The 27,201-nt window shown below is 45.1% G+C and overlaps 4 protein-coding genes across 8 annotated transcripts in view; 1 reads left to right on the top strand and 3 right to left on the bottom strand.

Moving 5' to 3' along the window:
- Window positions 1-97: 97 nt before the first annotated feature.
- Window positions 98-7,457, bottom strand: mmut (methylmalonyl CoA mutase). Of its 2 annotated transcripts, none has more exons than XM_077016834.1 (13): window positions 7,302-7,457; window positions 6,461-7,004; window positions 5,955-6,322; window positions 5,575-5,732; window positions 5,250-5,421; window positions 4,876-5,124; window positions 4,436-4,547; window positions 3,795-3,910; window positions 3,445-3,560; window positions 2,930-3,061; window positions 2,512-2,659; window positions 2,015-2,182; window positions 98-1,647 (listed from the first exon to the last, which is right to left on the bottom strand). In XM_077016834.1, exons 2-13 carry the CDS (start codon window positions 6,870-6,872, stop codon window positions 1,519-1,521), a joined length of 2,280 nt encoding a protein of 759 aa, XP_076872949.1. In that variant the 5' UTR covers window positions 6,873-7,004; window positions 7,302-7,457; the 3' UTR covers window positions 98-1,518. The 2 variants fall into 2 exon arrangements, with proteins under 2 accessions (XP_076872949.1, XP_076872951.1); XM_077016836.1 differs by lacking the exon at window positions 7,302-7,457 and adding an exon at window positions 7,100-7,276.
- A 435-nt stretch (window positions 7,458-7,892) lies between these two features.
- On the bottom strand, window positions 7,893-17,711 carry fkbp1b (FKBP prolyl isomerase 1B). 2 transcript variants are annotated; one of them, XM_077016837.1, is made up of 4 exons: window positions 17,528-17,693; window positions 15,789-15,836; window positions 8,710-8,822; window positions 7,893-8,593 (listed from the first exon to the last, which is right to left on the bottom strand). In XM_077016837.1, the coding sequence occupies exons 1-4, from the start codon at window positions 17,562-17,564 to the stop codon at window positions 8,465-8,467; spliced, it is 327 nt and encodes a 108-aa protein (XP_076872952.1). In that variant the 5' UTR covers window positions 17,565-17,693; the 3' UTR covers window positions 7,893-8,464. The 2 variants fall into 2 exon arrangements, with proteins under 2 accessions (XP_076872952.1, XP_076872953.1); XM_077016838.1 differs by lacking the exon at window positions 15,789-15,836 and having other exon boundaries at window positions 17,528-17,711.
- A 684-nt stretch (window positions 17,712-18,395) lies between these two features.
- wdcp (WD repeat and coiled coil containing) lies at window positions 18,396-22,519 on the top strand. 2 transcript variants are annotated; one of them, XM_077016827.1, is made up of 3 exons: window positions 18,396-20,878; window positions 21,377-21,497; window positions 21,871-22,519. In XM_077016827.1, the coding sequence occupies exons 1-3, from the start codon at window positions 19,004-19,006 to the stop codon at window positions 22,032-22,034; spliced, it is 2,160 nt and encodes a 719-aa protein (XP_076872942.1). In that variant the 5' UTR covers window positions 18,396-19,003; the 3' UTR covers window positions 22,035-22,519. The 2 variants fall into 2 exon arrangements, with proteins under 2 accessions (XP_076872942.1, XP_076872941.1); XM_077016826.1 differs by having other exon boundaries at window positions 21,317-21,497.
- A 134-nt stretch (window positions 22,520-22,653) lies between these two features.
- mfsd2b (MFSD2 lysolipid transporter B, sphingolipid) overlaps window positions 22,654-27,201 on the bottom strand; it is a 15,730-nt gene continuing 11,182 nt past the window's right edge. For both annotated transcript variants that reach the window (XM_077016828.1, XM_077016829.1), the window contains 8 exons: window positions 25,588-25,678; window positions 25,213-25,334; window positions 24,847-24,930; window positions 24,442-24,525; window positions 24,078-24,187; window positions 23,440-23,583; window positions 23,138-23,314; window positions 22,654-22,990 (listed from right to left, as the gene is read on the bottom strand). In XM_077016828.1, coding sequence (XP_076872943.1) covers window positions 22,942-22,990; window positions 23,138-23,314; window positions 23,440-23,583; window positions 24,078-24,187; window positions 24,442-24,525; window positions 24,847-24,930; window positions 25,213-25,334; window positions 25,588-25,678 — 861 coding nt within the window. In that variant the 3' untranslated portion in view covers window positions 22,654-22,941. The remainder of the gene's footprint in view (window positions 22,991-23,137; window positions 23,315-23,439; window positions 23,584-24,077; window positions 24,188-24,441; window positions 24,526-24,846; window positions 24,931-25,212; window positions 25,335-25,587; window positions 25,679-27,201) is intronic.

Below are 27,201 nucleotides of genomic sequence, written 5' to 3'. Positions count from 1 at the left end.
AACATGGAGACATCACTGATCAAACGCTATATTCAGCAAGCAAACAACTGCTTTCATAGCTACAATATTATGCATGTATTCAAAAAGATTCCTCTGGTGTCCATAAGGTTCTCTTTATTTTCATAGTACAGCTGGTTACATTATTAATCAAAGCTATTGATTTGAAAATGGTTGCACATCCACAAAGTTCTTCACCACTGGCTGTGACTTCACCGAGGAACCAGTCCACTACGTTAGTAGGAAACCTCATACGTACGTACGTGAATAGATAATCAGGTCAAAGGCATCATGAGTCTATGGTAATAATAGCACTTACAGCTCTTCTTGGTTTATACGTAGTTGTAGATGTGCTTTGGCCTCTAATGTTTAGGGGCAACAGGAACTGAGCCGAGAATGATAGACGATGGCAGCAGGGAGGGAGGACCTAGTGGAAGCTAGTTTCCATGAGAACCACCACCACAAGAACCACCCACACCTCCACCAGAACCGCCCCCTCACCTTCACGAGAACTGTCCCCACCTCCCCCGAGAACCTCCCCCAGCTACACAGAGAACCGCCCCCAGCTCCCTAAGGACCGCCCCCAGCTCCCTGAGAACCTCCCCCAGCTCCACGGAGAACCTCCCCCAGCTCCACGGAGAACCTCCCCCAGCTCCACGGAGAACCTCCCCCAGCTCCACGGAGAACCTCCCCCAGCTCCACGGAGAACCTCCCCCAGCTCCACGCCCTTCAACTGGCACCTGAGTTCATCGATCAGCTCCGTATTACAGCTGGTAATCCATCACATTTGTGCAGAACAGGCAGCAGTGGGATTAGACGTCCCTTGGTGACCCCAACGTGTCCTCTGTAGTGACATGGCATCACTTAGTACAGCAGGAAGTGTTGGCTGCTCACACCCCTGCACACGCACGGCCACGATCGCAAAGCACTCTGCTCTCTTTAACGCAAGCCGCTGGCTACGATCTCTAAATCCCATCAGTTCAACACGCCTCCAAGACAGCAGAATCGAAACTTCTCTAGAAGCGTGTAATTAGATTTCAGATCGGCAGAGCGAGAAGTGCATTCATTACCCGGGAACGTGCTGCCCATTACGCATCAAACGGCAGCGTGTTCACCACTGCAGTGAATGATGCAACCCTACACACTCGTCCTTACACTACGGGCTCACGGCAGTGTGAAGGACGTGAACGATGGGAGGTCTATCACCACAACAGTGAGCACACGTCAAGGGCACAAGTGCCTCGCATGGTCTAAGAAAAAAAAACCACAAGGAATCATCACTTTCATTATCTTCATATACATCAGGGTTATTTTACAGGGTCACAGCACCTGCCTGGCATAAATCAACACGTTTACTCCTACCTTTCAAACACAGCAACTCCACACTGGATTTATTGCAATGCTGAAATTTCAAATAGTCACTCAGTAATGCTCATTGGCCATAGTCCCATGGAATATCAACATCCAAGATGAAGATGGTGGTGGTTACTAGTCAGTAATGCAGCTGCAGGGTGGTGTCCTTCACAAGGCCCGCCGGGTCTTCTCCAGACTCTTCTCGATGTTATCGATCACCTCCACTGCTGCTTGTGGTATTCTGGTCCCGGGTCCAAAGATACAGCAAACCCCACACTGGTAGAGAAACTCGTAGTCCTGCAGGGTCAAACACGCACAGGGTGCGGTCCATAAGTAACGGGACAGGTTCTGTTATTCGGTACGTTAGACATGAATCAAACAGGGAATCAAAAAGGGAACCACTGTGGAGCCGGTAGCCATGGCAATGACCTGCTGCAGTGACCTAGTCATGCTTTTAGTCCTTTACAGCACTTTATAGCACTTTACAGCACTTTACAGCACTCGAGAGGGCGTTTAGTGACCCTAGACCTCCCGCACACCATTCCCTCTGCGATTTGTATGATGTTTTGTTTTGTTTGCCTTTCCCCTCATGGACTAGGTTCGATTTCTTTCTTATTTCTATTGAGTCCGCCATGCCTGACTGCTCCAGGAGGGCGGGGGTCACCTGGGGTGGGATGACCCCTCCACAGATGACCAGGATGTCTGGTCGGTGGAGGGCACGCAGCTCCTTGATGAGCTCGGGGACGAGCGTCTTGTGTCCGGCCGCCAGCGTGCTGATGCCCACGCAGTGCGCGTCCGCGTCCACCGCCTGCTGTGCCACCTCCAGGGGCGTCTGTTGCCAGGGCAACAAGGACACAGGGTTGACAGGTCTGCTGTGCGGCCGCCCAAGGCATTTTATTTTTAAACACGCAACGTGAGTCCATTTTGAAAATGGAAATCGGTTCTTGTAGACATACATATACGCTCAACTTGTTATATATTTACACGCTAATGTGTGCCGCACGGACATGGGACACAGAAATCCACAATTTTTAATCTGTCAAATGTTTGGTCTGCTTCATATAGAGTCTATATTCTGATTAGGTAACTGGATGAAGAGCTGATGTAGAGGTCAAAGTTCAGTGATTATAAGTTTGTCATACACGTTATTGTTCACCTCACCTGGAAAAGTGAGCCAATGTCCACATCGAAGCCCAGGTCAGCGAACCCCGTGGCGATGACTTTGGCACCTCTGTCGTGCCCGTCCTGACCCATTTTGGCCACCAGGAGGCGGGGGTTCCTGCCCTCGTGCTTCTTAAACTGCAGGACCCTGAACAGCAAGAGCAGCCGGATGTGTCACACACACACGTGCGCTCGCACGCATGTACACAGACACGCTCGCACGCACGCTGAAACGTGCGCACGCGCCCAGAGACTCACGCACGCACGCACGAGTGCTTTGAAGTTGAGCGATAATCCAGGCAGAATGAGTCTTAAATGCAGAGGTCAGAGGGCATGTGGTGGGGATGAGAGAGATGCAGAGGGCACGTCCTGGGGGGGGGGGGGGGGGGGGGGGGGGGCGTGTCGTCCGCTCTCTTACCGTCCGTGTGCCACGGCGATCTCCTCATTCTCACCAAACTCGCTGCGGTAGGCGCCGCTCACCATCCGCGTGCTGGCCTTGTGCTCACCAAACACCGTCTTCATCGCATCCGTGATCTCGCCCACCGAACACCTTCGCCATAAAAGTATGAAGTGTTTAAGCAAGTACAAGTTTCAGTCTTGATGGTTGTTGGACTTCCTCATTACAACATTCACTGGACACATCAGTCCAGTTTCAGCTGGTTGTAATTCCTTCATTTGTGGCTGCCCCAACGCACACACACTCTCCCGTCATAGATTAGCTTGACTACCCCCTGCTGTTCCTTACACAGGCCAGAGATAACTGGATTTACCACACACCACGTCTGGGTGTGGAGCTGCACATCACCCAAGTACACTGTGACCAGGCTGCTGAGGCCCGATTCACTGTCAGCCACAGGGCCGGGTCATCACCAGACCTCATCACCAGACCTCATCACCAGGCAGGAAGCGTGTGGCCAGCAGGGGGAGCCTCACCTCGCTGCGGCCGCCTCCACAGCCAGCTCCAGCAGGTTGCCGTCCCGGGTGCGAGCGCACTGCTCCAGGGCTGCCAGGCACCTCTTTGCGGCCGCAGCGTCCCGGCCCTCTCTCACCTGCGGACGAAGCGTGATCACGAAGGTGATCAAAAATAGGAAAACACCAGCAAAGACTCATGGTGGAGGCTCAAAGGTGAGGGGTCTAGATGGAGGCTTCCCATTGGCTAGCTCTACAGGACGTTCCAGAAGCCAGTCAGGATCCGTGAAGCGCACGTTCCGTGCCAGCATAGACGTCAGACCCACGTGACCTCCGTTCCCTCCACAACACGTCAGCTTCACGTGGACACCCACCTTCTGCAGTTTCTCTATCTGTTTCTGGCGGACGATGGTGTTGTCTATGGACAGGACGTCCACGGTCTCCTCGTTCTCCAGACGGTACTTGTTGACTCCTACGATGACCTCCTTGCCTGAGAGGGTAAGGAGTGAGAAGCTATTATCATCCATGAGTGGAATCTGAGACTTCACGTCAGAACAAGAGGAAGAGACTGTGCTCCTCAGATCACTGTTCCGAGTACCATGACCTGTCATTCCGTAATCCCTACATATAAAGCGATCATGGCTTTAATCCCAATCTTTACAAAAACAAACTAAAAGAAAAATCTTAACGATGATCATTACAGCTTCATTTTGCCCCAGCTGCAGACGTGAGAGCTCGGGATGCGGGGACAGAGCGTGCAGTCTGGGGACAGAACGTGGAGTCTGGGGACAGAACATGGAGTCTGGGGACATAACGTGCAGTCTGGGGACATAACGTGCAGTCTGGGGACATAACGTGCAGTCTGGGGACATAACGTGCAGTCTGGGGACATAACGTGCAGTCTGGGGACAGAACGTGCAGTCTGGGGACAATACATCTTCATCGTCCAACACTCCCTGTCAGCTCCCTGTGTTCCTGCTGTGTGTGGTTGGGGGTGTGGCCTCTCCCTCTGTACCTGAATCGATGCGAGCTTGCCTGCGCGCCGCACACTCCTCGATGCGCAGTTTGGGGATGCCCTCGGCCACCGCTCGAGCCATCCCCCCCATCTCCTCAATCTCATTGATGAACTGAGCCATGAGAGAAACATCACACATTAGCATAGCCGCTCACAGCAGCAGAAATGACGTGGGTTGATTAAGAATGGACGATTTGTCTCTGAGCCCTTGCTAGTCTCACCTAGCTAACGTTTATACATGTATTTTTGCATTTTAGGGAACAATTGTGCCTATGATATGAATACCAGAAAAATACCAGGAATACACCAACCAATCCGTGAGAATGCCAACTCAGTAATATGAGCAAAAATACACAAGCAAAGTAGAAAGAATTTGGAAACATCAGAGATCTGAGCAATAACACAAATATAATAGATTTATTCAGTGTTCCACGGCTGACCTTGAGGGCGGCGTGGTACACATCATCAGTGAGCGTCTCCATCATGTAGGAGCCCCCCCAGGGGTCGGCCACTTTGGGGATTCCAGACTCCTCCTGGATGATGATCTGGGTGTTGCGGGCGATGCGGGCGCTCTTCACCGTGGGCAGCCCTAACGCCTCGTCGAAAGAGTTCGTGTGCAGGGACTGCGTGCCCCCAAACACGGCGGCCATGGCCTCGATCACGGTGCGGATCACGTTGTTGTAAGGGTCCTGGTAAAACGTGCCAGAAAGACAAAGATCCATCGTTTAGCATTTACTACCTTGTAAGGCAGATTTTGACATTAAGCCTTAAAAACATAGTATCATATTAACCTTAAAAACAAAACGGAACCAACCTGCTCGGTGAGGGACCAGCCCGACGTCTGGCAGTGAGTCCGTAGGAGGAGGGATTTGGAGTTCTGTGGCTGGAACTTTTCTTTCAGCAGCGTAGACCAGAGCCGTCGTGCTGCCCTCATCTTGGCTATCTCCATGTAAAAGTTCATACCGATGCCCCAGAAGAAGGACAACCTAACAGCAAAGGACGATGGCGTCAATGGCTTTCCTCACCAAATAAATCTATGACCACAATGTGGGCCTCACAGCCAAAAAATTAACAAAAACTATTCATATGTTTTCTGGCAGTCCTGCACCTATGTGCCACAAGCAAAAGCTCAAGCCAACCTGGGTGCAAACTCATCGATGGTAAGACCCGCCTTTAAGCCAGTTCTGCAGTACTCCAGACCATTGGCAATAGTGTAGGCCAGTTCCAATATGGCATCAGCACCAGCCTCTTGTATATGGTATCCGCTGATAGAGATGGAGTTAAACTTGGGCATGTGCTGTGGGGAAAAGCAAGTCTTATAAAGTAACTTTTCTTCTTATTGTTGATCAGTGATTCACGTTTCTAAGCATTTGGGACCAAAACAAATGTTATTTAAAATAGAAAATCTGTGTTTATCTCATTTAACAACTGATTGAGAACTTCAGAACTCGATTAAAGACCATAGGACAGTCACACGGTGAAAGAAGTCATTACAAGGGCTCAGTGTTAGAATCTATACCTTGGAGGTGTAAGCGAATATGTCGGCAATGGCGTGCATGGAGGGTTCTGGAGGAAAGATGTAGGTGTTTCGGACCATGAACTCTTTCAGGATGTCATTCTGGATGGTTCCGGTCAGCTTGTCCTTGGCCACGCCCTGTTCCATGCCCGTCACTACGAACATGGCTAAGATGGGAATCACAGCCCCATTCATCGTCATGGACACCGACATCTTCTCTAGGGGGATGCCATCAAACAGCATCTTCATGTCCTCCACTGTGTCGATGGCCACGCCCGCCATGCCCACATCACCGTGCACTCGGGGGTTGTCGGAGTCGTACCCTCTGTGGGTGGGGAGGTCAAAGGCCACAGAGAGGCCTTGCTGGCCCGCTGTAAGACCAATGCAAGGTTAGGAGACCAGAGAACCCTCCAAAGAAACCAGCAACCTGCATGTAGTGATCAGGTTCTTGTTCTGTAATGGAGCCGTACATAAATTCCTGGCAGTGGTGGCTTGGTCTCATATCATACCTTTAATGTTGTCCTTGTAAAACTTGTTGCTCTCTTCTACTGTACTGAAGCCAGCGTACTGCCTGATGGTCCAGGGTCTGAAGGTGTACATGGTGGGGTACGGGCCCCGCGTGTACGGATACACACCCGGCAGCTCATTGGTTACCCCTGCCGCGTCGGCTTGCGTGTAGACCGGCTTGATGGAGATGCCCTCCGGAGTGTGCCAGATCAAGTCCTCTGGGTTCTTCCCTTTAAGCTGTTTCTTCGCTAGGCTGGCCCAGGCCTCGTCGAGCGCCGTCTTATCCCCGTGAGGACCGGATGCGCTGAAGAGACGAGTGGAGCAGCGCTGATCCAACGCGGGAGACGCGGAGAGAGGCGCACGCAGCAGCCGCTTGGACGCCAGAGCCGTGCACGCCTTCCCCGCAGCCAGCATGCTGCTTTAGGGTTGGGGTTAGGGTTAATGTTATTGTTTGTGTTAGGGTTGGTGTTGAGTTATTGTTGGTGTTATTGTTTGTGTTAGAGTTTGTGTCGCTGCACAAGGGCTCAGCTTCTCCTCAAAGGAAACCTGGCGATGCAAAATATAACATGTTCGAGTTAAAACGCGTCTCTCTTCGTTCTGAACTAGCACAGGTGCAGCTGATTTGAGTAACTAACTCTTACAACAGCTAATGTTCACTAGCAAGCGAACTGCCTCATTTTGATTTCATTTGTGGTTTGGCCACAGCAGATCAAGACAGTATGTCCCCGAACCCAGTACCAGCACCCGCAAGCGTCACTTCATTACATCTAGAGTTTATTACCCAATATAGTACAGAACACATATTACACGTTGCTCTTTATAAGAAAGAAAATAGTATCTGACCTTGTGTGCTTGCGTCGCTCCCTATAGGTGGAAAACAGTGGGTTTGTCTGACCAATCACGCTCAAAAACAAACCGTAACGGACAAATCAGATACGAACGTCTGCGACACAACGCAACGCGATTGGCCAACCAGAGACGTCGACCTGCAGGCCGGATGTGCAACACGTAATGAAAACGGGTCTTTTTGTGCTAACACACAAGTGTTCCGGCTATATTAGTACCCTCTGTTGAAAGAGCTCCACCAGGTGGCAGTACATCTTATTTTAGGCTCATGTATGAGACTTCCGATTTGGTTATGATCACTGCAGCAATATATTCCAATCAGATGAAGTTTAAAATCTTTTTTCATTATTTTATAAAATTTTTAATATAATTCAACACCATAAATCACTAGTCATGCACGTATAATTCAGTAGGTAAATGGAAGATAGATTCAGCAGGTAGATAGAAGATAGATTCAGTAGGTAGATAGAAGATATATTCAGTAGGTAGATAGAAGATAGATTCAGTAGGCAAGTAGCTACATAGAATCTCAAAAAGGTGTAATTCTAAAACGGAATTACTGAAAAACGAAGCCTAGATTCAAAGAGCTCCAAATATTATTATATTTATTAAGAGTTGATAAAATGTCCATAGAAGCCAAAGCACTCTATTGTACAGTACTCAGTTTGTTCCAGGCATAGGCAAAGTTTTGTGAACTCATGATACTTGCAGCAAATGTTTAAGGGATACATATAAAATGTACTAAGTACAGCAACATTATTATTGTTTCATATGCATTCAGCAGGACATATAAAAAGTGGCAATGCAGACAGTGGTTGTTTAATGCCCCTCATAATACAGAATTATCATCTTTGCACCCCACCTCCACTTCAAATAGTATAAGGCAGTGGTTTGGATCTGAATATATATGTTGTCATAAAGTTAATGATTCTATGTCATTTTCAAAGGAATTACAACTTAATATGAGAACATAAGATTGTTGATGACCAATCTAGGGCTGATGTTTTGAAAATGTTTTAAAAACAGCTACATGGCATATATAACATAGGTCGGCAGTGAAGCAGAGAATACATCGAGTGTCTAGTTCAAGATGCTAGATTCATGGGGAAGGTTTTCGTGGTGGGACAGAGGGCTGGAGTTTCCTTTTTGTCTTGAGCTGATCACTCCAGCTTTAGCAGCTCCACATCAAATATAAGAGTGGCGTTGGGAGGGATGACCCCAGGGTGTCCTGTGCTTCCATACGCCATGTCAGGAGTGCAGGTGATTTTTGCACGCTGGCCCAGGCTCATCTGAAAGGAAAGTGATGAATTTTGAAAACACTTACACTGGTCTTTTCATCTTCCATGCTAGTAATGAATAAGAATTATTTAAGAATGAAACTTGAATGAAGCTTCCGTGTGGTCACCTGTGCAACTCCTTCCTCCCAGCCTTTGATAACTTCCTGTCGACCAATCTTGAATTTGAAGGGCTTGTTTCGGTCTCGCGAGGAGTCAAACTTTTTCCCGTTCTGCAGCATTCCTGTACAATATATACATTGGAATAAACAAGAATGAAATGTGCTGTCAGATATATTCAAAGACTGTAGTTTGCATAAAAATAAATAGTTTGGTTCTCAAACTCAAACTAAAATGCATTTGTTTCATCTTGAAAATAATATTTAGAGTATGCTGCAAGGTTCCATATGAGTTAAAGCAGCAAACCTAATACATTTCATCTTTAGGAGTAGTTCTAAAAACAGCATTTGCTGCTTTTCTCAATTATTTCTAACCCTGCCTCACCACATATGCATGTAATCAAATTGATTAAAAAAACAAATGAATAGCCTAACAGCACACAACCATCCCCCAAAAACAAAAAAATGTTCCTCCCTTATCTGAATCTCCCATTAGCCACATGAAGGAAAGTAAATGCGAATTATGAAGCACTGGCCTAATTCAGGAGATTATTCTGAGGTTTTAAGTAGGCCACCTTTCGCCTGCATCTGTATCACAGGGGAGGGAGGGGAGGAGGGGGGGGGTTAGGAGGACACGCACACAAACCCTGGTCGTCTGAGCATGGGGACATGAGCCTTAAATAAGCAGAGTCTGTGTCTACTGTGCCAAGCTCCTGCTGATTCTCATTAACACACCTCAACACTGCAGGGCACATGTCTTAAGAGTCAGCTGCATGCAAGAAATGGCAGAAAAAGGTTGATTTGTGTCTTTACCGAGTAGGCCTATTACATTTCAGGTAGATACCCCTCCCAAAACTGGCTGAAACTCTCATAACCTTGTTCATCATTGTTTATATTCATTACAATAATCAGAATTCATATATATTTACCTGCAGATCAAAGTATGCATGAGAGTACACCTAACAATATTTACAGGGTAAAACACAAAACAACAGGGTAGCCTATAGATTATTCTTAAGATTATTTACTTAAGAATATTTTAAGTACTCGAATTATTGTAAGAAACAAAAAAAAACTATACATGCATGTATGCATATATATGTACTGTATATAGTATATGTATAGGGGATCCATATCCATTTAGGGCAGTGCACTGAAATCAAATGGGGAAAATCAATGACAGCTCCACTATGCTGTTTGGTTTCAATCTGAATCTGCCTGCACTCAGATCATTTCCAGGCAGCTAGCAGATACAGGGTGCGGGAGTGTGGCTGCTCCTGCTTACTGAGTCTCCTACAGCACTGCGTCTACCCTGCCACTCTATACTTAGAAGGAGCTAGTGCTTCCAGGAAGTTACCCGCGCCAAGATATCTCCCAACAGCCTGGGAATCTGTCCAACATCAGTCAGTCCCTTATTACAAGGGGCGTTTACCATCTGTTAAGTCTCTCATGAGCACGAATTACGCTACACTATCTTACGGATGGTGCATTAGCCACATGAACTCAAATCCCAGGAACCTAAATTCGTTAGAACCACATTTCAGTTCTGTTATCAATCTAATGAGCAAAAATATGGGACTCCATGGAGTACATAGGCAAGATTATCACAAGACTCAGAGAACATAACTGAGGTTAATCACACACACACACACACACACACACACACACACACACACACACACACACACACACACACACACACACACACACAAACCCCATGGCCTCTTCCCCCTGTACAGTCGCAGGTACACTTGAACGCTTGAGAATCATGCAAGCTGGATGGCTCTGTGTCTGGGCCTACAACTATTTTTACCTCTGTTTACAGTATCTGTCCAGCAGAACCAGAAGCCGGTCTCCCCCCGTCAGCTTCCAATGTAACCAGATAAGACAGATATACGCTGGCCATCTGTAAAGGGCCCTTGCAAGACACGTTAGCACATTTCTGCAGTTAGGAATGGCCTAGGGGGGGCTGCTCACCCATCACGCATGTGGCATGAGTAGAGGGTTCTGAACACACTGGACTCCTGAGACCCAGGGCACAGTAAAGGGCACTTCCAACATGTCCTCACAAGAAGACACAATATGTCACCAAACCGGACCATACGTAATGCCAACAGGAAAGATCTGACTTCTTTGTAGTCAAACTGCTACAAAAGTAAGAACACTTAATAACCAACTTATATTTCTCAGACATTTCAGAGAAAATTTACCTCATTTAGTTTTAAAAAGACAAACTTAGCTCGCTGCCTGCTTGTACACAAAGAACGTTTGATAAAACAAAGAAATCCAGACGTGATTGTATGGAGGTGCTCCCGTAGCACTGGACAGCACATCCTGTAGATAATCTGCATTGTAAAAAACTACACCCGAGGAGACCCGATTTGGTCAGGCACCTCTCCATTCAATTGAATTATCTCTCTTCTAAATTCACCCTTCCGCTCCAGTTTGTAGAGAGCTGCTCTCTGCAAATGCATGTTGTGTGCTTGACAAACACACACCAACGTATGTGCCAGCGTATGACATGACCTGCTCATGAAGCTGGGATACAGCTTGCCCAGAAGGCCTTCAACTAGTATATGGACCTGAAGCCACATTTTAGAACCTAAAAGCTCCTGAGCAGACCAAAGTGCTCATCCCAGTGTGTGTCTCTGCCAGGTCCTTTAAGTGCATATCTTTTCCAGAACTCGTGAAAAACTCCAGCGCATCTCTTCGGAAACGTAAAACCTGCTCGTCAGGGAGCTTTAGGGGTTTACTTTCCTCCCTCTGACATTCCTGACCAAGAAGATATTGGCAAATCTCATTACCAATTTAGTCATGGCGCTGGTCTTCCTTTGTTATGTCTAAAGTTTTACAGTAATACAGCACCTCAATCATATTTGGCAGAAGTGTGTATGCTAATAAAGCCTGTTTGAGAAACGAGAGGTCTCACCTTCAGGGAACCCCTGGCTTTAGAGTGAGGGAACATCCCCGTATTTAAAAATGACATCACTTATCTGACATCTGATGAGCCCTGGCAGGCAGACGCAGAATCCAACAGCAGAACACGTCTGATAGCCGAACTATGATCAGAGGCGCCTAATTCTGGAAATCAACAGACATCAAAAGGACTCACCCGCAAAGACCCGTCTGACTTGCACTTATTCTTAGTGTATGTATTATTAATAGAGCTGACATGACCTGAAATGCACCACCTGGCTTCCTGTGATCCCTAAATAAAGCACAGACGCTCCAATGAGAGTGAGCTAATTGATTAGTTCTGCCTGGCCAGGCGAGGAACAGGTGGGTGGGTGCTGGGAAGACTCCAGGTGCGTGACTATTATAGGCACTGGCCTAAGATAAGACACATCCTAGTTCCCTTTACTTACCATAGTCAGGAGAGACGAGGTGTAAAGCGCTATGAAATCATGGCTTCTGCTATTTCTTGAACTGCAATGTTTTTACACAATCCTTTTTCGTATTTTAAAGAAAACATAAAATAATTTAATTAGGTTTCAAGGACCATGAGTGAGCCATTCTCCCTGCATAGCTCAGTTCCACACCTCCCTGCTCAGAGACCACAGGACATCTCCACAACACAGCCCATAAACAATCCTCAGTCTCCCCACTGTCAAGTACTCGTGTCACTTTTAGGAATACACATGAAATGTACACTCTCTATGGTTTATAATTATATCATAATAAAGTACATCGCTGTCTCCACAGAACATATCTGAGTATACTACTACAGAGTAGTCTAATACTACATATCTCAGTATACTACTACAGTGTAGTCTAATACTGTGTTAGCAATCGCATCAATAGGACTGGGAGCAAGTCGGTGCTGAGATTTCAACACCACAAAACCTGTTATGCACCTTTGCTCAGCTACACAGAACGCTACAAAATACAGACAAAGACTCGTTTCCTACCCTTAGACAGTAACGAGAGACAGAATAAGGAGGGGCGGATCTAGAAAAATATGTATGGGGTGGAGGGAGAGGGGCAGGAATTTCTGGTGGGTGGCAACATACTGTATGTCAGGCGTATATTTACTGAATTTAATCACAGTTATCACAGTCTGATGAGACGTAGCATGTTCACACTGCAATAGGCCACGGCTGCCAAGACAGTGGTTTCTGTGCATCCTGTGAACAAAGTTTTCCATCTCTCTTATGGTCTTATTTGTGGCTTAACTGCATTTGAGGTTTTATGTGAAACAGTTCATATTAGAAATAAGTGATCATACAATGTGATCTCACTTAATAGGAGGTAGTGTGGTGACACTACAGCAGCTGGGGCATTATCACAGGAAGTACATTAAGGTGAGACACAGTTGATGAGTGGCAGATGTGTGAGAGGGAAAGGAAACAGTGTCAGAGGGGCAGCGTTGCAGGCTGCATTTGTTCTAGAAGAAACTATCCAAAGAAAAACTTCACCATGAAGATCTGTGGGCTGAGCTGTACTAAGGTGAGCAAAGTACACTGTGGAGATAAATGGGTCATGGAACTCAAACACGGTGCTGGACGTGGCTTTACTGTTTATTCAAAACTCACATTCTTCCCATTCAACAATAACAACAACAGTATAACTGCAGAATGCGGCAGTTTCTGTGCTGCTTGGCAAAACGCTTCACCAGTTTATGTAGGTCCAATGATTTTGTGTGTTTTGATTCAGCGCTGACTACAGTCAAACTCGATGGTCTCTTTTCTGTCATAGTAGACCGCAAATAAAAACATCCTCATAGAAACACTGAGAGCTCCATTACAATGGAGTGACTCCGCTTTTCCCTTTTTGGTCTAGTTCTCTCCTCGTCTGAGGTCACTTGTATTTGAGATCCTCAATATTTGAATATTTCTCACTAAAGAGAAATTTGAAAGAAATAGAAAATGAACAACTGTGCAAAGTAAACGATGAAGACGAGGTGGAAGGAGAGAGAGAGAAGAGAAGTTTGAGGTGGAAGGAGAGAAAAGGTCAAGAGGTCAAGGCAACCAGGAACAGGGGGATGTGGAGAAGAGGGGTGGAGATATGGAAGAGGGGGAACACCACCAAAATGAGGAGAGAGAAAGTGACAGATAAGATAACATACAGGAGCACTTTTCCCTCCCCGATGCTTAAAGGACTGTTTTCCCTTCATCTGAGGGTTACCATAACTAAAAAATGGCTAAAATGAAAGACAGTGGTTTCTGTGCATCCTGTGAACAAAGTTTTTCATCTCTCTTGTGGTCTTATTTGTGGTCTACTATGACAGAAAAGAAACTATCGAGTTTGACTGCAGTCAGCATTGAATCAAAACACACAAAAGCATTTTGAAGCGTTTTGCCAAGCAGCACAGAAATTGCCGCATTCTGCTGTTATACTGTTGTTGTTATTGTTTTTTTATAATGTCTCTTCTTTTGAATATACAGTATAAAAAGCTACTGAGGAACAAATGTGAGTGCTGAATAAACAATAAAGCCACGTCCAGCACCGTGTTTGAGTTCCATGACCCATTTATCTCCACAGTGTACTTTGCTCACCTTAGTACAGCTCAGCCCACAGATCTTCATGGTGAAGTTTTTCTTTGGATAGTTTCTTCTAGAACAAATGCAGCCTGCAACGCTGCCCCTCTGACACTGTTTCCTTTCCCTCTCACACATCTGCCACTCATCACCTGTGTCTCACTTTAATGTATTTCCTGTAATGCCCCAGCTGCTGTCATGTCACCACACTACCTCCTATTAAGTGAGATCACATTGTATGATCACTTATTCCTAATATGAACTGTTTCACATGAAACCTCAAATGCAAGACACTGAAGTTTGCCTGCATGAGTTTGTAAATGGCAGCCGTGGCTTATTGTAGTGTGAACATACTACGTCTCATCAGACTGTGATAACTGTGATTAAATTCAGTATATATACATCTGACATATGTTGCCACCCCTCAGAAATTCCTGCCCTCCCTCTCATCACCCCATAAATATTTTTTCTAGACCTGCCCCTGACTGCAGCTCTCAGCTGGGCGACAGAGAGGTCCCTAATATAGCACCGCACCGCTGCTCTGTAGTGCTGGAGACGGCTCCACGCAGCATGTCATGGACACAAATAACTGCAGACACGTTCACTTCTTCAGTGACACAGATGGGAAATGCAGACAACCCAGTCCCAAAGTGTGCTGCACTCAGACAAGATCTAAGACATCCAGCTGTAAGAGGAAGCGAACGCTGAAACATTGTCAAAAAATCTAAAACATGTTGTAAATAATTAAGGAGATGAAGACGTTTGTTGGCGATTTGTTTCCAGGTGTTAAGAAGTGTAGCTGTGAGTGTGTGTTTGTGTGCTGGTAAAGAGAGGTGACCATGCCAATATACTGTATCTAATTGTGCAGAAGACATTTTCATTATATTATTAATAACACCTGCAGACCCTGCATAATTTTTGCCTTTTTAATACTAAAGCTAATTAGCCTGGGGAAATGTTAGCAGTATCATCAAGGCCATTACATCCAAGGTCTGAATGGGTCGTGTGGAGAATGCTGGTCTGATTAAAGGTTGTATTATATTGTATCTCACTACACGTGTAAGGTCCTTACAGTAAACCCTGCAGCAAGACAGAACACGTCAGATGTGACCTGCTACGGCGTGTGCACTTTCTGTTACTGTAGTAGCAACAATAAAATAAAAAAATTTAAAAGAACATTGTGGGTTGTTGGGCAAACAATATGAGGGCTGTGGAGTCGGAGAGAAAGTAGTTTGTACTGTAAACATATTTTGGAAGGAAGAAACTCTTTGTTGGGCATACAGTGTTCTCCCGTTGTAACCCCTCAATGTAATAATTAATGTCTCACCAGGTTGTTTTCACACAGAGACAAATACAACGTGGAAGGAGGGAAAGCGGAGAAACGTGAGACAGGAAAATGGCTGCAGATATGAGAGCAGCACTCACTGTAGAGGAGTTATCACCGAGATGCACTTAGATACAGCAGGGGAAAAAACAGCACTCAAAGTGAGGCCAGAAAGCTGTTATCAACATCCTGCTTCCTGTCTGGGAGGTTGGCCTGCCATATACTAACAATGTCCACATTTAAAACATGGATGCGTTCAGTTCCAAAAGCAATGGGTCGGCTGCGTTTACCTATGTAATGCACTACACATGTCTGTCCCTTCTTTGGAAAAGTTCTTCCTGTTAAAAGAAGAAAGAAGAGAATAAGACTACACAACACAACTGCTGACATATGAACTTTACATCAGGGCTTCACATCACAGCTGTTATTATAAAACCAAGCGGTGCACGGGGGGACGACTATAGGCCTGGTGCTGAGACCTGGTCTATAGGCCTGGTGTTGAGAGACACTGTAGGACCCAGGTTTCCCTGCACCTGCAGACAAGCCGACAGCCTATAGCCAAAGCAACAAAAAAAAAAAAACCCACACAGCACAGACATGAGGTCCCTCTAGCACACAGTGCAAGGCAACCATGCAGAGAGATGTGCTAAAGGCAGGTTGTTTCAGCTTCCAGGGCTGTGGAGGCCAGGACAGACATGCGTGTGCGTGTGCGTGTGCCTGCGCGTGTGCCTGCACTAGTGCATGCGTGTGCAAGTGTGTTTGCATGCAGCTGTGCATGTAATGCAGTCCTACTCCTCTTTGGGCCTGAGAGCGATTCATGCCGTAACAGAGCAGGCCTGTGGCAGGTGAGATATAAGATGTCGGTCAAGAAGAGGGTGCAGATTCAAGCCAGCAGCGGAAATGAGCAAAGTGTTTGAGACATTACCAGGTTCACATTCAATGCATTCTTAACACTGGTGAACTTGTTTTGATGTGTCATTGAATAGTTATTTTGTGCGTGTTGACAAGTCCCAACATCAGATAACTCTATTTGAGCTATATGATCATTTCCACACACTCTGGCCAATGAGGTCTGTTTTCTGGTTATCATAATTGAGTGTCCTATGAACAACCGACATGAGCCTATTCACAGCAAATGCGAAATCTATCATCACGCAGTGTCTCATGCCATGCAATGTGTTATGCTTAATGATGTTAATGCAGTAAGGACAGCAATCTGTTTGATCAAATTCATGCCATATGGGCGTTTGGTGGCAGAATTATGCTTGCCCCTTTATTTAGGATGATGAGAACAGACATTGGGTGATGTCTCTTGTTCTCATGATGGTACACTATAATAACATAGGCTACTATTTTGTTACAGTTGGAGTATATACGGAGAAAACAGATTAATAGCAAACACACTGTTGTGTGGTGTGTTACTGTACCACTGTGTCTACCACAAACCGAGTGCAACAAGTGCTGGACGTGTAAACCACACATTCTGCGTTACAGTGTAACACGAGAGGAGGTCTACGACATGCACCGACCTCGCCAACTGTCGCAAGTGTAACTGCAGAGCTGTGGACGAACCATCTCACATACACCAGGGCGTCTAGCATAGATCCAGTTCGAAATATCATTTGGACAGTTGCGCTCCACACGACTGAAACAATCTATGAGACTGTTTATCACAACAGTGAGAGCAGTTTTGGCCATAAAACGGAAGTAAACAACGTGATGAGAATAACAGCAGCTTCATTCATTGTAGGAGCGCCGTTACTGACTAGACGGAAAAAGATCCAGCACGTAACCTAATAATGCTGGCCACGGGATAACCGACCTAGCCTTACAATATTTATAATGAAGTCATTGTAACGGTGCATTTGCTCGGGCAGATCGTGCATACTAACAACTGAACAGTTAAATCTCACACTGCTGCTCTTGCACTCATGCAGTAACGCTCCCACACCTCCCCATGCAGGCTATCACACCCGCCGTTCGGCACTTCTGAATTTTTACCTCAAAATGTTACGGTGTAGCAACTTACCGTCTCCTGGAGATATAGTTTCCACTTCTACACCCATTATGGTAAAGTGCGGTTCCTTGACACACTGCAGACGGGAGCGTGTTTGGCCGCTACGGGGACGCGCACTCCGCCCACTGACTCACATCACCCAGCTCACATCACCTCTCACGCTGCTCAGATGGGGCTCATAACGTGGTGTGTCTCGGTTTTATCGCCCAGCCTGCGTGTGTTTTAAACCTATTCTAGGTGTTTTCTCCTACAGACACTGATTTGGTGCTAAAAGATGGCACACGTCCTCAGTTTCCTGAATATTGCGACCCTCCTTTCGTTATGATCATTTCTTTAGCCAAGCCTAAACTTGTCCGACCATTCTGCTGAATATTCTACAAAACAATATATTCCTTTTTAATCCAGCTCGTTTTTAAATTTACATTTGAGACCCATCATTGCTTGGATAATATAAACCAATGTTTATTAAAACATGAGACGTCGAAAAACGCTTGTTTTAATAAACGCATTAGAAGCAGTACTGGCAGGAGTCCAGACTATGTCAGCAAACCCAATAACCACCATCATCGATGCTAACCAGAATTTTTATTATGCTTGAAAATTTGGAAAATGTATTTATTTGTTTCATGGTTTGGTCATTTTTAAGTGCGTCACTGGAAATAATAATAATGAAATAACAATATCACATTGGACTACTTCTTTGGTGTTGGTGTTAATTAAAGTTCAATCTGGTAAAAAAGAATGTGAATCACTCAAACCTAGTCCGCAGAAACCTATTTATGGATTATGGCAAAACCGCTCAAGATTTATGACAAAGACTACAATTCCTACATGCTCCGCTCCGCTTCCGCTTGTCCTCTTCAAAAGTGTTCGTGTGGAAACACGGGCGACGCTATTTTCATGTGTGGCTAATTACCTGCAGCCATGAATTTATAACTTTAATGTTATATAAAGGGATCTTAATGTAATGTACCGGGTACTTCGTTATGCGTTAACTGTATGAATGCGGTAGTGTCTACTAAGTAAGGCAGCCAAGTGAATCTACGTTTAAAAAGAAAAGTTATTTAGGCTAGCTGGCTACTTAACTAGACGGCAACTAGTACAGCCTTTACAAACTTTGGTTCTGTAGCTTTATATTTAATCGAATTGCCAGACAGGAATTTTGTTTGCTATATGTTTAACATGTTTGCCTAATCTGAGATGTTTAATCTGTAATAGATTTAATTTAGAAACTGCCGGTAGCATTAAAGCTAGCTAGAGGCTTACCCGGCATGCCAGATTTATACTGTTTATATCCTTGGATACAGCGTCCATCGTGATGGGATTAGGGATTAGGCACTTCCCAATACGAAGGGAGGAGACTGTGTGTGAACGATGAACTTTTCACTGCGTGATAAGACACAGTCTGTCAGTACAATCTGAAAAAAACCACATGGCTTTCATTTATCTTTGTTTGTTCTCTTGATTTAATTGATATACTGGAAAAGCATGGATCTAGGAAAAGTCAAACTTCTACGGACTGGTATAAATACTCTGCTGCAAGCCATCCACCCTGTGCATGGGATAGCTTGGACCGATGGGAAACAGGTCTGCCTCTCGTCTTTCTGTTACGTCGGCGGTGAAGTCAAATTTGGGGACACGAACGTCATTGGACAATTTGAACACGTCTTCGGGCTTTTTTGGGGCCCCACGTGCTGCTCGGGTTCTCCAGCCTTGCTTGCCGTGCAACATAAGAAGCATGTCACTGTGTGGCAGCTGCAACTCAGTGCCCTGGAGCAGAACAAGCTGTTATGTACACAGACGTGTGAGATGAGTGAACCTTTCCCCCTGCTGTCTCAGGGCTGCATCTGGCATCCCAGATTAGACATCTTGGCTATTTTAACAAAGCGGGACGTCTCTGTGCTGTTCTCTGTGCGTGTGGATAACCGGCGTGTGAAGGCAGACGCCCAGGACAGTGGGTTTGTCCGCTGTGCGTGCTGGACTAAAGACGGAACCAGACTTGTGGTTGCCATTGGTAGTGCTCTGCATTCCTACATATGGAATGACGTCCAGAAGGGCTTGGTGGCATGTTCCTTTTGCCCCATTTTTGACGTCGGTGGCAACATCTGCGCTGTTGAGTCCACGGATTTCGCCGAAATAGCTGTCGCTACAGAGCTACCGTTGGATAAAATCTGTGGTCTGAATTCTGGTATCGCCTTTGACATCCCCGCTATGTCTGAGCCCGCTTCCTCTCGGCGCTCGCCGGTTACGACGTTGGACGAAGATGCTAACTTGGAATCCCGGAGAAGGTCGTTTGGTTCTGAACGCTCACTGCCTCCCGGGTTCCTGTCATCCTCCGGCCCCATCGATCTTACTCAGATTCTGGCTAAACACAGAAAATCGGACCCCAGTCCTCTCGTCCACCTGCGCCGGCGAGATCACGTGACGGGATCAGGTCAAGACTCGTCCCATTTGATTCTGGTCAAATATGAGCGCAAGGCCACTACCACCAAGAAAGTGAGCATCCCAGGCGTGCTGGTGCCAGACATCCTGACCTTTGACCCCAAGGGGAACACCATAGTGGTGGCGTCCAACACCTGCAGCACGGTGCTCATATATTCCATCACGGAGTTGTCCATGTCCAATCTTCAGAAAATTCATCTTCAGAAGAACGAAAAGCCCAAAGGGTTGTGCTTCATCAGCAGCAGTATGATCCTGCTGGCAGTGGGTCAGCAGAGGTCCAGTGACCCGGTCTTCCTTCCCTCCTCAAACACAGACAAATACAACCTCAGGCTGGAGGCTAGGGAGCTGGTGTTCACCGAGGACAAGGCCTCCATAGAATCTGACTCTTCCAGTAATTTGCATGGACTCCCGAAGTATTCTGAGAGCTACTCCAAGGTTCTTCCAGCGAAGGACCTTGTGCTTCCAGGGGGCGCTGTCGTTCCCTCAGGCACCAGGAAGAAGCTGATTGAAGATTTGCGAAGCTCTGAAGTCAGCCCAGTGCCCAGTGCAGCTGACCTGTCCGACAGAGACACATCCATCACCTCCTCCATTACAACAGAGACCTACGATGTAGATCATGTGAATCGCCTGTCCACACTGGCAGAAGCTGGTCAGGTCAGCCGGGAATCAAGTCAAATGTGTTCTCCTCCACGTGGCGTGTCAGAAAAGTTTCAGTCTGATCCTCGTCCCTGTGAGAACAGCTTCCTCACAAAAGAGAAGGATCTGGAGGAACCCAAGCTCAACGTGGAGAGGATATTTGCCAGATTGGCTGAGGTGCAGCAGGGCATCTCGGAAATCAAAGACTTCGCCCAGAATGGGAAAAAGCCAATGGGCAGTTATCCATCAGCTTGTGAACCCCAGTATGTTCATGTTACATGTCAGGTATGAAAACGATTTAGGATCTGAAAATGATTTAGTCACAGTTGAGGGAGGATGAGATGTCCTTGAAGATAGTGGATCACATTAAACATGGCATCGTTTTAGATTCATATGTACCATTCATATCAACAATTTTACAATTTTAAGTGTGGGGTAGTTGTTAATTTCTAAACTGCATGAAACACTGTTACCTCTGCATGATTCTGCTGCTGATCGCAGTAGTCCGTATTTATCAAGTTGAGGAGACACTTTTTTTAACTTGCCTGATAGTCTGACTTAATCTTTATCCCATGACTACTTTTGCTTAGCACTGTCTTACGTGAAGAGCGCAGTAAGTCCACTGATAGTCCAGCTAAGTAGGACACACTGTACTGCACTGTGTTTACCAGACAGTAGCCTAACAAAAATACTACTGTAATCCTGTTCCTTGACCTGTCTCAGGTGTATGACCTCACAAATCAGGAGAAAGGCACTGCTCCACGTTATTTTTCCACCCTGCAGATGCAGCTGTCGGAGAACGTGTACAGAGAGGAGAGAAGAGCAGTCCTGCTGTGTGACGGAAGACTGTCCCTTCCAGTAGTTCAGGAGCTCTTCAACCTGACCATGGTGGAGATGATGCATGGTACGTCTCGTCCTGAGCGACAGTTCCCAACTTTTGTATAAGAGCCATGCACTAGTTATTTTTGTAGCCCAGTGGCACCTGTTATCAATTGGTAGTAAATAAAATAGACAAGGGATCTAAACGAAATTTAAGACCAGCAGATTATAGCCTCGTTTGTGAAATGTGTCTTTATAGATCATTTACACATTTTAGTCTTTCTCTGTAGCCTGACCAGACAGAATGTATGATGAGTGGCATCAAATCCCTTGAAACTGCTGGTGTGTGTGTGTGTGTGTGTGTGTGTGTGTGGGGGGGGGGGGGGGGGGGGGGTATATATGTGTGTGGGTATGTGTGTGTGTGTGTGTGTGTGTATTCAACATGGTGGTGTATGCAGGCTCGGTGTGGATAGTCCTGGTGGCCGATGCAGACGGATTTGTACCACTCACCTTCAAACACAAGGAGGCGCTCACGGTACGGAACGCAAAGAGAAAGCCTCTCTGCAAGTCTGTCAGCACCATCGATGGCCCAGAAGTCTCTGAATCTTGTAGTGTGGAGTAACAAACTCACACATCGTCCAAACACTCCACGTTTGAGCAGCGCTGCACAAATACCTCTGTATACACGCAGTACGAGTCCCACTTTATTTTTGTATTTCAAAGAACAGGTTTCTCAGGTGCCTTCTTCAGAGTTTTCTACTGTTGCTTAAAACCTGTCACCCAATGTAAGGTATGCAAGGTTGTTTGAAATAGTATGTCATTTTTGTAGCGCAATTTTTGTAAATTGATTCACTTGTGAAATTGTATGTGTACAGGCAGGTGAAAATTGGTAAAGAATTTGTGTCCAGTAGGTTTGGATAAGATTACAGCTCCTAGCTTATGACTGTTTATTAAGTGTTAATTTAATATTAACAATAATTAATAATGGTAGTACAGAATAAAAACCCTTTGTCAGTTATTATCCACACTTATACACAACCTACTTCAAACAAATTAATTGTAAATCTATTACAATGTTTATTAAAGCCTGGTTATTTATTCTTCTTATTTGAGATTAATGTATTATCAGTGTATTGTGAAGCCCTTATCTTGACATGGTAATAATTTCTTGCATTGAATTTTGACTTCTCGCATACTGTATTGCTCTTGGAAATATCATTGACAAATTCTCTCAAGATCTGTTCTGAGCACCAATATATTGTTATTTATTGAGCTTAAAATCAAGCCATTCATAAATATTAATTTCTAAGATCTAATTACATCACATACTTCATTTATACCTTCATTTATATAAATTAGTTATAGCACATTTTATATATTCAATGCAATACATTACAGTTTAATGTGAGAACAGAAACAAAGGAGACATTTACTGTAGAGCACAGGTTGGGTTTGTCACAGTGTAATGTACACTAACATGTCTCATCCCAGAGCCGAGCTGGAATGTCATTCTGGGCAGTTTCAGTATTCTATATCCTATTGAAGTCTTTGTGAGATTCACAATTTATGGTCTGGTTCCTGGGGAATAAAAAAGCAATCATTTAATATTCAAATATAGGTCTGATATACTCCCAAAAAGGAATAGGTGTATAAAAATACAAGCTACTAGTCATTAGCTATTTTTAATGAAAATGGGATTTCCGTACAGTACATGGGCTACCGTACCTCAGCTCCTGCAGGGCTAGTTTGTTTTGCTGTCTAATATCTTCACTGATTGGGTACAGCAGGAGAATCATCAGGCCTGTGATGATAAAGACCACCGGGGCAGCGCCAATCAGTAGTTTTAGAGTGTTCGCCACAGGAGGGGGCTGCTGGCATGCGCCTGTGTCGTAGCCCGCAAACCTACAGCACGGGCAGGGTTCCAATTATTGAGGGAACAGATGAAGGCAAGGGGGCTAGACTGAAGGCCCCTAAAAAAATATACCCATTGCTTAATTACAGAGGACTGAAATAAAGGGAGAACTCACTGTAAACAGAGTGTGGACACTCCCAGGGAGATGCCAGCTGCAAACTTGGTGAAGAACACGTAGAAGGAGTAAAATATTGCCTCATGACCCTTCGAGTTGGGGTTGGCCAGACGGAAGTCGTCCACGACGTCAGGCAACATCGACCTGCACAATAAACGCGGTATACGGAGTCATTTACGTCACTTCCCAGATCAGATAAGGTCAATAGGAAACCTGAACACACCCAACCTTTTTTTTCGTAACCGCAAATATAAACATTGCAGCATGGTCATTCAGGGAAATTCTCAGTCTAATCTAAAACCACTGTCTCTAACACAAAAACATTGTTTTGGTGGCAGCAAAGTTAAAACAGGGATTTAAATTATTTTTTATAAGACCAGGAACAGGACTACTGTCTCTAGATACTTTTCTGTAATTAATTTCACTACAGTTCTTCTCATTTTACTGCTGTGAGCATGTTTCGTTCATTCAAGCATCGTATTGTCACAGAATGTCAGTCTAGAAGTCACCCTTAGCTCATACTACCTGATCTCAAACATATCAGAAATCCTCCGGAAGTTAACGTAACAGCCGTGACATGCAGGTTACCGTCTTAAATGCTGAACATGACTAGAATGCTGCTTTTTTAACAAACTCACCAAGGTAACAGCAGCGATGCGGCTACACTGAGTCCGGAGGCCACGGCCACTATGTAGGCCACCACCAGGTTAGGGATGAACACCAGCATCATGGTGAAGGGGACGATCCACTACACACACACACAGTAACTCTGTTCAGCACAGTACACTGTATAAGATGTACCAAAGCCACATGTCTTCTATTTAAATATTATGGCATGGAAGCCGGTCACTGATCCGTCCACATTTTTGAAGTTAAATGGGTGTAATTTATTATTGTTTGATGCAGTTTTATTTCTGTCCACAGGGTGGCAGTGTGCTTTGACGGGCGAATGACTCAAGCAGTAAATACACAAATGCACAAAATTAGGTAGAGAATGGTTACCGAAATGCCACAGAATGCCGCAGTTTTCTTGCCAAACCTCTGCAGAAACCATTCCCAGAATGGGATGCTTACAGCTGCAGACATCTGGAGAGGGTAAAACGGATTTCTTTTAAAAACAACAAACAGGAGCCCATTTGGTTTAACTTGTGCAAAAGCCAAGCAATATTAAAAATACTATCAATACTTCTCTGTCTAATGCAGAATTTGCACTGATATATATATTTGTCACATATATCAGCTATAAATGAATCCATACTACTTTTTAGGTGCTTTGGACAAAATACTGTCTGTAGAATTAGATTGATCATGCCATTGATACGGTTATCATTACATCTGTAGATGTGTAAGTCTAGATTGCGATGGTGTGTTGCAGTGGGTGCCCGTCTGAATGCACGATGCTCTCACCAGGATTGTCAGGACTATGTATTGAAAGTGATCGCGAAGGTCCACTGCGTATGTGCAGAACAGCACGAAGTTACTCTGTACCATCTGCAGAAGAAACACACGGCATTTGAATAAAAACCTCTATGTTCAAGGAGACTCCAGCCTGCCTCTTGCCAAATTCCACGCTGTGTGTCCCGTGACAAGCCAAAGCAGCAGGAGTCAGTGCTAGAACTTAATTTAGTGCGATCGCTCAGCCACGGAAGAGCGGATGTTTGTGGCTCTCCTGTTTCTTTGGAGTTGTGCCTCAAGGCACCTCCCGCTCTACCGAGCCGCCGCTGCTGACTCTCTCTCCAGTGATCAAATAAATATTGATGAGAATCTCTCTACCTGGATGGCCACGGAGATGAAGAGGAAGGCAGCTGTGAGTTTGAGATACGGCCCATGCTTCATCACCAGCACAAAGCCCTTGTGGAAAGAAATGGGCTTCTCGGTTTTGGGAGCATAAGGATCTAAATAAGAAAAATTAGCTCATTATAAAGCAGGCACTTGTTTTCATAATATTTTAACAAAATGAGTTTACAGTCAAGTTGAATAACAACAAAAACAATATAAAAATAAGAAGTCAATTCCAATGAGAATTACAGCTGAAACACCTTACTCAGATCTTATAAAGAGTGCCGGGCACAATTTACTTGACTGAATATAAATCCAGCAATCCAATTACAATGACATGCATGTAATATATTGCAAACACAGACCCACCATCTCTCTCTTTGACTCCTAGGACCATAACTACGGTACAGATGAGAAAGAGTCCTCCAATCACACCTGCAGCGATCATGTACACCTCCCTCTGTGAGGAAAGACATAAAGATCTTTAAATCTTTCTACAATAACCCGTTAAAGGTAGGTTTGCATCAGTAACAGTAATGACAGAATCATAATGTACTTGTAATGGTCTAGAAAGATCTTAAATGCCTAACCCTAAATGTCCTAAAATGCCCCAAGCATATGAATTATTCTATATTTTTTCATGGTTCACTGCTCTTGAAATGTTACTTCTGAAAATCCCAAGCGATTCCTAAAATAGTATCTGCCTTTGGCATGCCTGGGCACCATATTCATTCTTACAGCTTGAAAAGAAAATCTATTTCTCCAGGGAATCTGATTTACTTCGATTTTCTCTGAGCACAAGCGTCCTTTAGGACAACACTGGAAACAATCATTGCACATTTTTCCACTTTCCCTGAAGAGCACAATTCAAAACAATCAAAGTTGGGAAACTGGAGCTAAAACGTAGAAAAGCTGAATGTGAGATTGAATGTGAGGTTGAATGTGAGGTTAAATGTGAGGTTAAATGTGAGGTTAAATGTGAGTTTGAATGTGAGGTTGAATGTGAGGTTGAATGTGAGATTTAATGTGAGTTTGAATGTGAGGTTTAAATGTGAGGTTAAATGTGAGGTTAAATGTGAGTTTGAATGTGAGTTTGAATGTGAGGTTAAATGTGAGTTTGAATGTGAGGTTTAAATGTGAGGTTGAATGTGAGGTTAAATGTGAGGTTAAATGTGAGGTTGAATGTGAGGTTGAGTTTGAGGTTAAATTTGAGGTTAAATGTGAGGTTGAATATGAGGTTAAATGTGAGGTTGAATGTTAGATTAAATGTGAGGTTGAATGTGAGGTTAAATGTGAGGTTGAATATGAGGTTAAATGTGAGGTTGAATGTGAGGTTGAATGTGAGGTTGAATGTGAGGTTAAATGTGAGGGTGAATGTGAGGTTGAATGTGAGGTTAAATGTGAGGTTAAATGTGAGGTTGAATATGAGGGTAAATGTGAGGTTAAATGTGAGATTAAATGTGAAGGTGAATGTGAGGTTGAATGTGAGATTAAATGTGAGGTTGAATGTGAGGTTAAATGTGAGGGTGAATGTGAGGTTGAATGTGAGGTTAAATGTGAGCTTCATTTGCAGACACCATTCTGTACGGTCTAGTGAACGAAGGCCAGAAAACGAAGGGATTTATTCCCCTCAGACAGGAACTGCTCTGCCCTAAACAACCTCCAACTTGTTTGCTGTTTTTCCATGCATGACAGCAAAGTGTTCCCTCATTGGTCCAGATCAAATGAGATGGTATGAGTGGGTGGGTCTGATTCAGAGGAGGAGGCTGGCACACCCAGCGTGCCTCTGTGGGCACAGGCATCAGAGAGCGACGCAAGAACTGAGGGCCGCAATGACACCGGAGACAGAGCCAACCGTGTAGGGTTTACCCCAAGTCCCACGCTGTGGGGAGACACCCAGGCCTGCTCCAAATAGCTGTGACTGACTGGGGTTTAACCCAAAAACCATCAGCTTCAGCCCACAGGAGACCATTAGCACTAGCA

This window comes from Brachyhypopomus gauderio, chromosome 9, assembly GCF_052324685.1.
Source record: "Brachyhypopomus gauderio isolate BG-103 chromosome 9, BGAUD_0.2, whole genome shotgun sequence".
In the NCBI taxonomy this organism is placed as follows: domain Eukaryota; kingdom Metazoa; phylum Chordata; class Actinopteri; order Gymnotiformes; family Hypopomidae; genus Brachyhypopomus; species Brachyhypopomus gauderio.
This window is presented reverse-complemented; position numbering and strand designations above follow the sequence as displayed.